Raw genomic sequence first — 12,803 nt, forward strand, 5'->3', positions numbered from 1 at the left:
CTTGATTTTCCCTACAGACATTATCATAAATTACTATAATGTCAAGTTAATAACTATTCGATGTCTTGAAGATGTAGGACAAGATTCTGTACTGGTGTAAATTAAAACACTTGCACTACATTAAACTCACTATGTCAAGTGCTGCGATTATAAAAGAAGAACAAATTTTAAAACCCACCTTGGGTCTGACGCTGCTGCATTCAGCCAGTAAGCTCTTGCAGTTCTTATGGACATTCACTGCACAATCTGAAACACACGGACAGAAAAAGCATTAAATTATTCTTGTCATTCCCACCCAGGGAAAGGAAGAGCGAGACATAAACGCTTTAAATTTTGGAAGAGATGCAGAGCAAGCTCAGGTGTTTCAGTGAGCACCCTTGTTGTGCACGTTCTGTTCTTCGTTTTATACCAAATACTCAAGCTTTTTCAATAAACTTGGAATCACTGATAATGCTATTCACACATGCAAGCACGAAGAGACACTACTGAAGGCACTAACAGTATTCTGCCTAATCTCCACCCAATCACAGCACTGCTTTCCTCGTATTTGCAAAGATTATTTCTATGTCTCACAACTCAAAATTGATACCATGCGAGAAGGCAGCAATTTATCGGGCTCCATATGAATAGCTGCCTTTCTGCAGAGGGTATTACTAGGAGCTGAAGTAACTACATTGAAGTTCAAAATGCAGCACACAATGATCAGAGTATTACCACAATCAGAGCATTACCACTTTTCTAGCTTCACAAAGGAACAGTTTCCAGATAAAGGAACCAAAGCAGCCCTCTCTCACCCAAAAGGCATAAAACCATTAATAGCAGAATAAAACCCAATCTCTTTTTTTCTTCCCTTATAATAACTACTGCTTGAAAAAAAAGGGTGACAACTGGTAACATCAAATATTTTCTGCAGTCTTTCTGCCCATCTATAAAATAAGAGCCTTCATCAAAAGCAGAAGCAGGACATCAGCTACTCAGACAGTAAAGGAAACCAGCTTTTGTTTCCTACCATATATTTCAGGCATGCCTGTTAGAGGAGAAGTAGAACAAAACTGGGAAGATGAACACCATATCTGCTAGAGAAAATTCTGTTTATGTTTAAAGCACAGAGTAAAAACTATTTAAGGCTTCTTCACCCAAACAGAAGTATCACCCGCGCCTGGCGCCAAGACTAGTCATCTGCTTTAAGGCTCCTGGCTACTGTAGAATACTCACTTTTAAGTGTTTTCCATAATTACAGTAAAAGTCTGAGAATAGGAGCAATATGATTACTTGGTCTTAAACACAAATAAATTAATAAAGATATAAAAACAAAGACTGAGACAAAGACTGAGTGCACAGACCTGAAAGATGTTTACATGTTATGCAACTTCCACAAGCATGGGAAATAAGAGCAGAAGGGCACTTCTGAGTGCCTGCCACGCAAAAAATTTCCACAAAAACAATCACCACCCGTAACTTCTCTCTTATTTGTGATATTTCTACCAACACCGTATCCCACACAACAAAACAAAAGGCACTATATCTAATTTCAAACGTACGTGCCTCTGCAAATGTGTGATAAAAACAAACCAAAATTATTCACTTGCTAAAACTATGTAGAGGATAACAAATGTATTAGCTATTTCAGCATCGATAAGGCCTCCACCCACCACCAGAAAATTAAAAGCTTGGTAAGAGACGTGCCACAACAACAAACAACCAGTTGACAATGGAAACCCCTTTCCTCCCAAGACAAAGGAGCAAACTGTAGGACAAAAACCACCACACAAAAGGAAACAGAAAAAAAGTTCTCCATGACGTCAGGCTGGGTTGGATCTGAGTCTAGCTTACAGCCGGGTTTCCTTCAGGGCAGAACAAGCACACCGACGGAGGGAAGTGTTCACGCAGCCACTGCCCTGCAACATCACCTCTTCTCTTGAAATCCACTTCATCCATCTAGAATTGTGTAATATAGTCATCTATAAACATTTCATTAAACTTTAACTGGACATTCATATTCCCTGACATTTACATATTTTCACTGATTACATTCGATAATTCTTTTCCTATTAATGATTAGTAGGACCAATTCTACTTCAAAAGCTTGGGTACCTGGTTAAGCTAACCATAAAAGGGATATCAACTTAAAAATATGTTTCAATTTTAAAATCATGCACTTGCTCTGTTAAAGATAACAGCTTATATCACTCTTGGCAGATATTTTTCCCTTAATCAGTTAACATCTCTAATAGTGCTGGGTCTTGGTTTCCTATACTGCTGAAACATTCTTTACACAACAGCAGAGAATATACTAGAAAACAGGAAAATGCTACAGAAAAGCCTCAGAAAACTGCAGGTGAATCCAAGGACTTGATGCTTTAAGAGACTATTTGAGATGCAGTTACCTTAATGATTTCCAAGTGGCATTATTTTTGCCCACATAACAGAAGAGAATTTTGAAAACTGACAGAAGAATGAGACTATTTTATAAACATCCTTAATTCTACAAAATACGTTCCAGCTTTCTCTATTCAGCACACTTTGGCAGACAGTGCTGAACCAAGTACACTTCAACTAAGGATGAGAACAAGCATTCAAATACTAGTGAATTTGATTTCCTTTTTCCACATGTAAGATCTCTTTGCGTTCTTTATTCTTCTGGACAGCCTCTCTGAACAGGCTACTAGGGAACTGCAGGGGTCAAGGAAGCAGCAAGAATGAGGAACAGAGGACGGTGAAGAAGTGACAGGAACCTGCACAAACTGAGACTGATATTTAAGAGCAGAGATAAATATAAAATATCATTATAAATGTATAGAAGTAACAGAAATCTAACCTCAGAAAACACAGATGGGAGGGTTTTTTTCCCCTTTATCATAAGAGGGGGAAAAAAGTGCCAAACCACCAGAGACCAGCCAAAGAAAAGAAGCATTGGTAAATTCAAATCTCAGAAAAATATTTTTGCATGTACCATCAATAACTGGTGGCATTCGGTCTTATTCAGCTCAGAATTTGGGAAGGTACAACAATGAAATTGATGGTTATGTTGGCAAGCTCTTCTCAAACTGGAGAGACACAGAAGGTATGCCTGAGAAAGACAGAGCTAAAAACTCAGAGGACTGCCACCAGGCTCTTCCCTTCCTCCTGCCCATCTTCTCGCTCAATCACTCACTGGAACTGCAAGATTAATTTGGCAGGGGAAAAACAGATCCCCCAATGGATTTTATTTCTACACAGACTATGCAGAAGGGCTGTAGCTCTGACTAGTGCTGAGAACATCAGTTAAACTGCCTACACACCTAGAAGGTGCAAGGATTTGGGTTACCTCGACTGGATGGGGACAGAACTACCACTACTAGAGCTAAAGGTGCAGCGGCAAGCCAAACCACACACAGCATGGAAACTTAGCAAACCCACCACGGTTGTTTCTGGGCTTCAATCAACAGTTTTGGAATTAAGACTGAGAATTTTGAGACCATCACATTATCCCACATCTGCTTACTGCAGGGACTGTCACTGCCTCTGAAGCATTTTGCATGGGCTAGTGCCAGCGAGGACCTATTGCTCGTTGGCAGACTAAATGAAACAGGGGCCTCATCCAGCAAGGAAATATTTGAGACCAAGAGGCTCATAAACATCGTAAAAGATCCTGTTCACAATTGAGGATAATGAAATTAGTATCTGGTGTAACAAAACCCCTTCCCTTATTAATGAGATGCTTTCCCAAAGGCTCACAGAAACCAATTTACAACTTAAGAGCATTTTATAGGACAACACATTACAATGCCCAAAAGCATAACCCTGATTCAGTGTGCAAGAGGGCACCGAACCTAGCTGAAAAAGGGCAGGTGAATACATTTTCTCCCCCAGCTGTAATACCTTCCAGTGGATCAGACACTGGCAATGTCCTATAAATGTCTTCCAGAATTGGATTCCAGGACAAATCTGTGACTCACCAGATATTATGAGTATTATGACCCTGACCTTTGGTCTGGAACGGTACTGCCCAATAAAATAACTCTTAAAAGGTCATCTGCAAACAACTACAACTAACAGTCAGATATGCTGTGATTAATCAAGCGTGCTGCTTTCTGACGTTTTTTAAATGGCAGATTAAAAAAATAAACAAAACAACTTTAAAACAGCTAAGTTCAGACAGGGACACCTTTTAACAGTGATTCTGATGATAGGAGGAGTTCAAGCACTATGTTAACACTAAGGATATATCCACCACCTATTAAATCCAACCAGCAGAAGAGAGCTTCAGGGATCAAGGAGAATCTCTTCCCTCTTTCTCACCTTACATTTAGGTAACTCCTCTCGAACTGATGATCAAAACTTTTGGTTCTGAACGACTTGCATATAAACAACTAATATAGGACATAAAATCTGAATTTATACATGAAGATAAACAACACAATGACCGAGAAACATTTCAAATTACTACAGTGTTCCAGAAAAAGCAGAGTGACTTTGTGATAAATCTCATGAAAGAGGAGGAGTTTCACTGGAACATGAAGCAGCTTCTGGGTTCGGTAAATCCAGGTCAGGTTATCTTCAGGAACTCAGAACAGATTTAACGTCGTCCTAGTGGCTTTGGTGAGCAGCGTTTACTTGTTTTGCTAACGCGCCTAACTGTGTAGAGACAGAAACCAAAAACTGGAAGCGTGCAGGGTGATGAGACACTTCACATTCTGAAATAGAGACAGTCCACGCGAAAGAGCAACAACACTAAATTATCAAGTTTTGGCTTCCCTGTTAAAGCATTCCTCTTCGTCTCCAAAACCAACCTATAATTACTTCCTCACTGTATCTGGTTTTAATGTCAAAATATCAGACAGACAGATGGGACGTGGGGTTGTGTCATTCCCAACACTGCAAGTTCTGGTGGGCTTGGGACTTTCTTTAAACACAGAAACTCAAACCAGAACAAATCAACAACTGATGTTTCTTTTTTAAACAATGCAAAGTAAAATGCATATTGTCCTAAAAGAAATACGAGTACCATTTCAGTTCTCAGGCTGAGCCCTTCCCCCATTCTACAGGAACACTACAGGACTGAAGCAGCAACTATGACAATCATAAAAGGTATTTAAAATATTTCATAGGTAAACATTAGGTGGAACTACAACACACAATGTCTGATGGCTCCTGTTTGAGAGCCATATTTCATGGGTTTATTTTTTTACCATACGAAAGAGAAACTATTACCTTATGACTTTAAAAAAAAATTTAAAAAGGGGGCAAATGAAAAAGCCACCTACCACCTACAAACCCCTCCCTTAAGAGAGGAGAGAGAAGGAACTGAGAAGGAGCCATTTCTTCTCTTGGTTTGACACAGAAGACACACAGACACTACAGTAACAAAACCACAGCACAAGATCTTCAAACAGCATTCAGAAGTTTTGCGTATTTATCAGAGCAGCAAAACCAAATACAGCACCAGAAACATTCAGAAACGTATTTCTGTTTGAATCACTCCCTGTTTCCCCCTGCCCCCCAATCTGTCACCGCTCTGACCAGGGTTTAAGCTGAGCCTACGATCTGATATTATCTTCTGCTCCTCCCCTTAATATGCCAGAGCTGTGGAATATTTAAAATAGGTCAGGCATCACAATTGTGGGTAACAAGAAGTTTTCGAGTTTTTCCTAAAAAGTTTAAAGTCTTTTTAAGTACATCCCGGACTTTTCTCACAGCTGCAGCCCCAGCGCTAGTTACTACGTGTGTAAGCAACCAAGAAAATGAGAAGACAAGACGCAGGATCGCATTATCACAAGGATAAGGATGCTCAGACTCAAGCTGTGGCATAACGTGAACCAGTTTCACATTAGCCTACAGCAGCTCGCCTCCTTCACGCACGCAGTAATATTTTACCTTCTTTTCCCCCCTAAAAGATAAAGGCTGGACCTTCACAAGCTACGTCCTGTCCCCCCGATTAAACCCTGAGCTGCTCACACCAGGAGGGCTGCAAACCCCGCAGGATTTGTCACGGAAGGGCCGGTAAACCCCCTGTCCTGCCCGAACCCCGGGTCCCGCCCGCGCCGCCGGGGGAGGCCGGCGTTGTGTAACTGCCCGCTGCGGGACGTTGCTAGGCGGCAGCGGCCGGAGGGCAGGCTCCCCCCGCTCGACCCCCCCTGAAGGCGGGCACAGCGAAGCCCCGGGACCGGGCCGAGCCAGGCCGGGGGGGGGGGTGGTGGTGGTGGTGGGGTGGCTACCGGGCCGCGGCCTCCCGTTGCCCTGGGGCTGGTGGCTCCCGGTGGGCGCCGGGAGGGCTCGCTAAGGCAGGGAGGGGGCGGCGCAGCGGGGAGCCGGGGGCCGAGGCTCGGGGCGCCAGCGAGAGCGCTGACACCCCGGTTTCTTACCGGACTCCCCGGGGAGCCACCGGTTGCACTCTCGGTCCCGGGAGCCGCCTCCACAGCAACAGGAAACGCCCCCGTGTCCCGGAAGCAAAAGGGTGACGAGGGTGCGCGCGTGCGCGCCACGGCCCGGCCGAGGGGAGGGTCCCCCTCTCCTCAGGGGCCGCGCGGCAGCCCGCAGCCCGCGCTTTCTCCTCAGGGAGGGCGCGGCCGTAAACCGGGCCCCGCTCTCCCCTCAGGGAGGCACGGCCATGCCTCCCCCGGCCCCCGCTCTCCCCTCAGGGAGGGCACGGCCATAAACCGGCCCCCGCTCTCCCCTCAGGGAGGGCACGGCCATAAACCGGGTCCCGTTCTCCCCTCAGGGAGGGCACGGCCATAAACCGGCCCCCGTTCTCCCCTCAGCCTGCTCCCCGGACCGGGGAGGCGGCCGGAGTTGAGAGCTACCATGCCTCTCCCTGGCGAGGGTCCCGGGCCACCCGTCCCGAGCCTCAGAACCGCTCCTGCCTCTCCCCTGCCCCAGCCCCGCGGGGGTAAACATCCAGCCCCGCGGGGAATCTCCGGGGACCTGCCTTCCATCGGCGCCTGGATGTGGCGGGAACAAAGACTAAACAGGCCCTGTAACGGGGGGGATGTTGCATCCCGAGTGACAGCTTTAACATGCAGCGCCTGGAACTTACTCTAAATACCTAATTCGTTATTAAAAGCCTGGTGGGATTTGCCATTCAAAACACGCTGAAGTGTTTAAAGCCACTCCTGCCAAGGCGACGTTGAGGTGCCCAGCCCCACCTTCCTTATCCACCCTGGGCCATTGCAAATGACCCCTGTGCAGACAAATGGTGAAAGCAAAGGGGAATTTTCTTCACTGTCAGCAGATACGTGAGCTGACTTGTATAACTGAATTGCTTGCTGGAAACACCACCTCTTCCCTGACATCAATAAGGTTTAACCTAGCATAGCATCAGGCTGCTCAAGTACCCCATGGAAGGGGGAAAAATGAGAAGAGCTCACGACCTAACCTTACCTCCTGATATATGGTGCACTCTGATCTCCACTGCAAGTTTGTCATATTTTAAATCACACACATCCAAGTTGCCTGGTGAGCTTGAAAATGCAACATATGCGATTACAAAACAAACTTCCCCCTCAAAATCCACCCTACAGCTTTCCCACGCTGCTTGGAAAGAACCTGCCACCATTTGGGCTGGAAATGTGCTGAAACCCTAGACTGCCACAGGACTAATATTATCTCTTGTTTCTATGCTGTGACCTGTTAATTTTATTTTTTCTCTTTATCTTACAGTTGCAAGCTTTTCAGAAATACTCCCTTTTGTGCTACTTCTATACAGGACTAAGTCCAATAAGGCCCCAGTCGTTTATCGGGGCCTCTCAGCACTACAGAGAAATAATCATTAAATAAAGCAGTTTGGGGGTAAACAGCTGGCTGTCACTTTGTGACAGATTAATCCTTAGACACTTCAAACTTTGCGCTTTGCTATAACATAAAAGTAAAACATTGCAGATTGCCCAACTACAGCTGTCGTGGAGAGAACGTGCTGTGCTTGTGCGGCTGGCCTCAGGGCATCTCCACAAAATCAGCGCAAAATCTGGCACAGCAGCCAGCTGAAAGACTCTGTAGCTTAGAGCTAAGATTTGGATTGCGAAGAAAGGACTAGCACCGATTTTCTAATCCTGTCTAATTCTATAATAACAAAATATTTCTTACGGAACAAGTTGCAGGTAGATTACTGTTACGTGGCCTGATGCATTTGTCAGGCTGAGCGTGCAAGATCCTGAGGTTTTATCAGGGAATGCAAGGAGCAGCACCTTGGAGGTGTTCCAGATGAAGGCTGTTCTGCCCAGATATAAAAAGAAAGTGAAAAGCAGAAAAGGAGAAGCACTGAGGATACTATATTATTCAGCTTCCTTTTCTAAAACCTCTAGAGCTTGGTGGAGGCAGCTCTATGTCAGCAGACTCATAGCTCGGTCAGCGTTCCCTCTGAAACCAGTGCCGCAGACCACTTTCACATTTGCTTTAGATCCTGCTTCATTAGCTTATTGCCACATTAACCCACAGCCTATTGCAGTCACTCTGGTTTCACCTGCTTTATTTGGACTCCTATCAGTAATAATTTATTCCAGTGGGACTCCCAGACCATTTATCACTGTCATCATGTTACAGCAGCCAAACCTCCTTTTTCCCCCCCAAACAGAAGCTTTTTGGCGGCTGCGTCCCTCTCCAGAATTGCAAAGTTTCAGGTCACCTGCTGCTTTTCAGATTTCTCAGGACTCTGTGTGGGCTATGGGCAGAAATTTCAGGACAGGAAAATCAAGTAATTCCTTCTTATTATAAGCCAAAACTAACCTTCCCATATTAGTTTATTGGTGCTGCACCAGGAATCCTAAAAGCAGAAGAGGGTAGGCAGAAGTGCCAAGCGAGAGGTCAATTTCACATGCTGAATTTCGAGTCCAAACCAAGAGCCATTCTGGCCTCTCCTCCTTACAGACAGAAGAGCGTGGGCGGAGGATGTTTGCCGGACAAACTGCAGGGACCCATTTACATGCAGAACCATTGCGAGAAAGGAAACAGCTCTCCACATCTCTTTCATAATGTGCCTTAAATAATTCCTGGGGACTAGTTGTTACAGCAACGCATTATAAAACCGCCTGTATACCGAAGGGGCCAGCAAGGGTCAGGCTAGGCCAGGTGGACAGTCTGATGTCCAGCACAGCCTGTATTATTCAGGAAGATTCACTAAACCAAGCAACTTCTCCTAAAGAAGAGGAATTTGAAGTCTACCAAAGGCTTTGTTTGCAGCTATAGGTTTCCTCTTGAAGAGGATGGTTGATCTGACCTCCCTACGGGGTCTAGGGCTCTATCCTTCCCACAAGTAATAGACATGTAACTCTCAACTGAAGAAGATGTAGAAGACCCACCTCTACCCCAGTGCTCAAGTGGCAAGGAGGGAGGCAATCCTCCTGCCATCCATATTCTACGGCATATCCTTGGCTCGCCTCCATGGCACAGCCTACTTGGAGAGCTCTCCTCCTGTCAGGGCTTTCCTGGGACTCATCTAACTCCTGTTGCATAAACTCTGGAAGCATGTTTACAAGAGAGGATTAATTTAGGCACAGAACCTTCTCCACCCTTGACAGCAAAGGCTCAAAAGGAGCTTTCTCCATTTCCAGGTGAACAATAAAGCTAGAGACTCACAGCTCGCGGTTTATGTAACAGCGAGCAGTTTGGGTGGCCACTGTTGTCGAGATCCCAGGGACTGCAAACATTCCTCCCTGTTTTTCATCCCTGTCAGACTCCTAACATCCCATCTGTGAGATTCTGAAACTGGAGCTGCAGAAACTCTCCTGAAACTCTTTGACACACACCACAGCCTCCTTCCCTGGGAGACTTTGCACTGCACGGCATCAGGATAGACAGGAGGAATCACGGGGGAGAGGGAAACCAGTTGCCATGTCCAGGACTGCCGGGGCTGCCTACCTTCTTCACAGCTCATGTGTGTGTTTCTAGCAGAACCATGATTCCTTGTCCTGAATTAAAAAGCAGAATTCCTCCTGTTGTTACTTTCTCTAATGAGAAGAGCTCTCACTCCTCTATTTCATCACTGTCGTGGTAGCCACTGGACTTTTTTGTGTCTACAGAACAGTGAGAAGACCTCAGACTTCCTAATCGTTTCTCCATCCTTCCTCCTCCCGGCTTCAGCTTATCCCTTCCTTTAAACACCATCTTTTCTTGCCTTTTCTGTCGATGAGCCTGTTTTGTTTTCTACCACGTGGTGGTGCTGCAGTTAAAAATACCATGGAGATAACGCATCCAACCGCACCTGACCGTGAGATGGACCGGGAGCCGGCCCAGGGCCAGAGCGTATAGACGGCGAAGTGCGAGTTCATTATGAGAAAACAAGAGGAACAGCCAAATATCCTCAGATCCTGGCAGCAACTACAGCTCAGGCTGAGCCCTGACAGAGCAGCTCACACTTCTGAAAAGTGGGCATGCCACTCTGGCTACACGGTGGCCCTGAAGCTTGCTTTTCAAGAGCCCTGTCAGTGACTTGTGAGGAGGCCACGCACTGCTCCTAGTTGCAATAACAGGAGCTAGTGACATCAGCTATCAACTCTGCTGCCCAGAAGCAGCTTGCAAAGGTTTCAGCTCAGCGTAATCCAAATATAGGCACTCTCGGGCTAACAGCTGTCACACAGCAAGTCGCAATCCAGATCTGACCACAGACAGGCCATTCATTTTAATCAACATCTCAGAACCCTGCCCAATCGTTCAGCCTCAGTTCAAGCCACTGCAAAGGGAACACGCAAAGCCGAGCTCTGCTGCCCAGAGCAGCCCCGAAAGCCACAGAGAGTCACAGGGTCCCAAACACATACCAGTTCCTCAGCCACCTGGGATTTTTTCTCCTGAATTTTAACAAGACTCAAGAACACAGATTCCTCGCGGAAGGGCTGAGAAACAAGGTAAAAGTTACTACAACTTATGTCCAACCCCCATGCATTTATGACGGACAACGATGTGTTGAGCCATACTCCCATTTCGACAGCTGACTCCAACCTCTTGTGCTCCAGATCACACATCTCCAGCGTGGCTGCTCAGCCGCTCACACCAGCAATGACCTCAGGGTTCCCCAGACCATACAGAGCTTGTCTCCAAGCTTTTGGTGCACTGGGGATCAAGGACTGTCTGTGTCCTCATGGGTTCAGATGTTTTTTGTACAGCAGCATGCAGGACTGCAAACAGAGCCTCTGCTAGGAGGTTCCTCAGAGAGGAATAACAAGGCATAACTCTGCCTTCTCTCATAATATTTGGGCTCTCTCTAAATATCCACAAAGCACTTGCTCTTATTCAGCTCCCTGCTTCCTACTTTTTTGCTGTGACGCCTCAAAAATATTCACTAACAGCCCAGCCTGTGGTCCTTTTCAATTTCCCTCCAGCTACCCTGAAGGGAAAATAAGCTTCTCACAGTGCATGTTCGAGGGCAGCCAGTTCGTTTATGCCCTAGAAAGGTTTTACTGACCTTAAAGAGCCTCTGAGAGACCCTTACTGGAGAGCGAGCATTGCTTGAGGATACAAGGTAGAGAAAGAGAGCAATTCTCTCATTTCCAGATTTTCTCTGCCCACAGACAATTCCTTGGGAATTAAAATGTTCTCCAGTGCCCTGAGTACCTGCCCCAAAGAGGAGGGACAGGGTTTGTCCATCAGCCAAAGCCATGCAGCAATGCCACAGTGAAAGCAGGGGGAGGGCAGAGTCCCATGCACGCCGGTGAGGGAGCAGCTGCCATTCCTGTGCACTGCTTACACCTGAAAAGCAACAGTCTCACCCATGCAGGTTCTGGGAGGCACCATTTGGCTGTTGTGTTAGTTAATATATTTTTGGATGCTCTAGAAATCCCCGTGCCCGATCACAGGGCAGATGCTGAGCTGAGACATCACCATGTCTGCGAAAAAGCTTAAGTGATCCAGCTTTGCTCAGGAAGCACGGATATTTGCTTGGGCAAAGCAGAGTTTTGCAAAAAAAATTATTGAAGGAAAAGTTGACCTAGAACCTTCCTTAGGGGAAAGGGGCAGGAAATCGTCAAGTGGCCAAAGAAAACGAGGATAAACTATTGCCAGGCGGGATTTAGAGATCATTTAGACTATCTGGAGAAACAACCAAGCCAGGCCAAGCGGGGTGGTGGGGTACAGTCAAGCCAGGCAGGAAAGTGAAGCAATCCATGAGGCTGATTTAAGCAGGGGAACAGCCGGGCTGGGCCGGAGGGGAGGCTGGGGGCGCGGGTTACAGCCAGGCTGGGACAGAGCCAGGCAGTGGCAGAGCCAGGCAGTGACAGCCATACTCACTCAGGCACTGCAGACCACTTTTATTCACAAGAGGTTTGGCACACAGTGAGCAGCTGGTGCAGCTGGAGAAAACCCCGGGCACAAGCTGGTGCCTATTGATCTCTTTCCACCTCTCTTTTGGCTCCTTGGTCTCTTTCTCCTTCTCTTTCTCTTTTGGCTGCTCTTTGTTCTTACCCTGAAAGGAGAGAAAAACACAGCTCCGTTACCAGCCCACGCATTCCTTTCGCTGCTGGTAAAAAGGAGCACGCAGAAAGCTGGTGCACAGCAAGTGCAGCGGGCACCTTTGTGCCCAAACCTTTGGGATGGTAGTCCTTCTCCCAGATGCCTTCCTAAGGCTTGGGCCAGTCCCCCTAGGCTAGGATCGTGTGTGATGAAGGGCAGGACACAGCACCGCAGCCCGTGTCTGTGCCTCTGCAGGCTCTCCTCCTTGCCACAGTTGGGTGATCCAGGCCGTCACCCAGCCAAAGCACTCTCTCCTGGTCTGCATAGCTCACGCTAAGATGGCATGAGAGCAGCCAGAATGTGCCCTGGAGCAAGGTGGGCTGAAAGTCAGGGATCACCCTGTCCAGCGCATTATGTTAGGGGTCACAGGGCACCTGCTGACCAGTACG

The 12,803-nt window shown here is 46.7% G+C and overlaps 1 protein-coding gene across 4 annotated transcripts in view; it reads right to left on the minus strand.

The window, feature by feature from the left end:
- ARHGEF18 (Rho/Rac guanine nucleotide exchange factor 18) overlaps positions 1–12,803 on the minus strand; it is a 50,051-nt gene that overhangs the window by 24,066 nt on the left and 13,182 nt on the right. For all 4 annotated transcript variants that reach the window (XM_064469875.1, XM_064469874.1, XM_064469876.1 and 1 more), the window contains exons 10-11: positions 12,193–12,367; positions 179–246 (exon numbers count right to left, since the gene is read on the minus strand). In XM_064469875.1, coding sequence (XP_064325945.1) covers positions 179–246; positions 12,193–12,367 — 243 coding nt within the window. The remainder of the gene's footprint in view (positions 1–178; positions 247–12,192; positions 12,368–12,803) is intronic.

The sequence above is a fragment of the Phalacrocorax carbo genome, chromosome 19 (assembly GCF_963921805.1).
Source record: "Phalacrocorax carbo chromosome 19, bPhaCar2.1, whole genome shotgun sequence".
Lineage (NCBI taxonomy): Eukaryota > Metazoa > Chordata > Aves > Suliformes > Phalacrocoracidae > Phalacrocorax > Phalacrocorax carbo.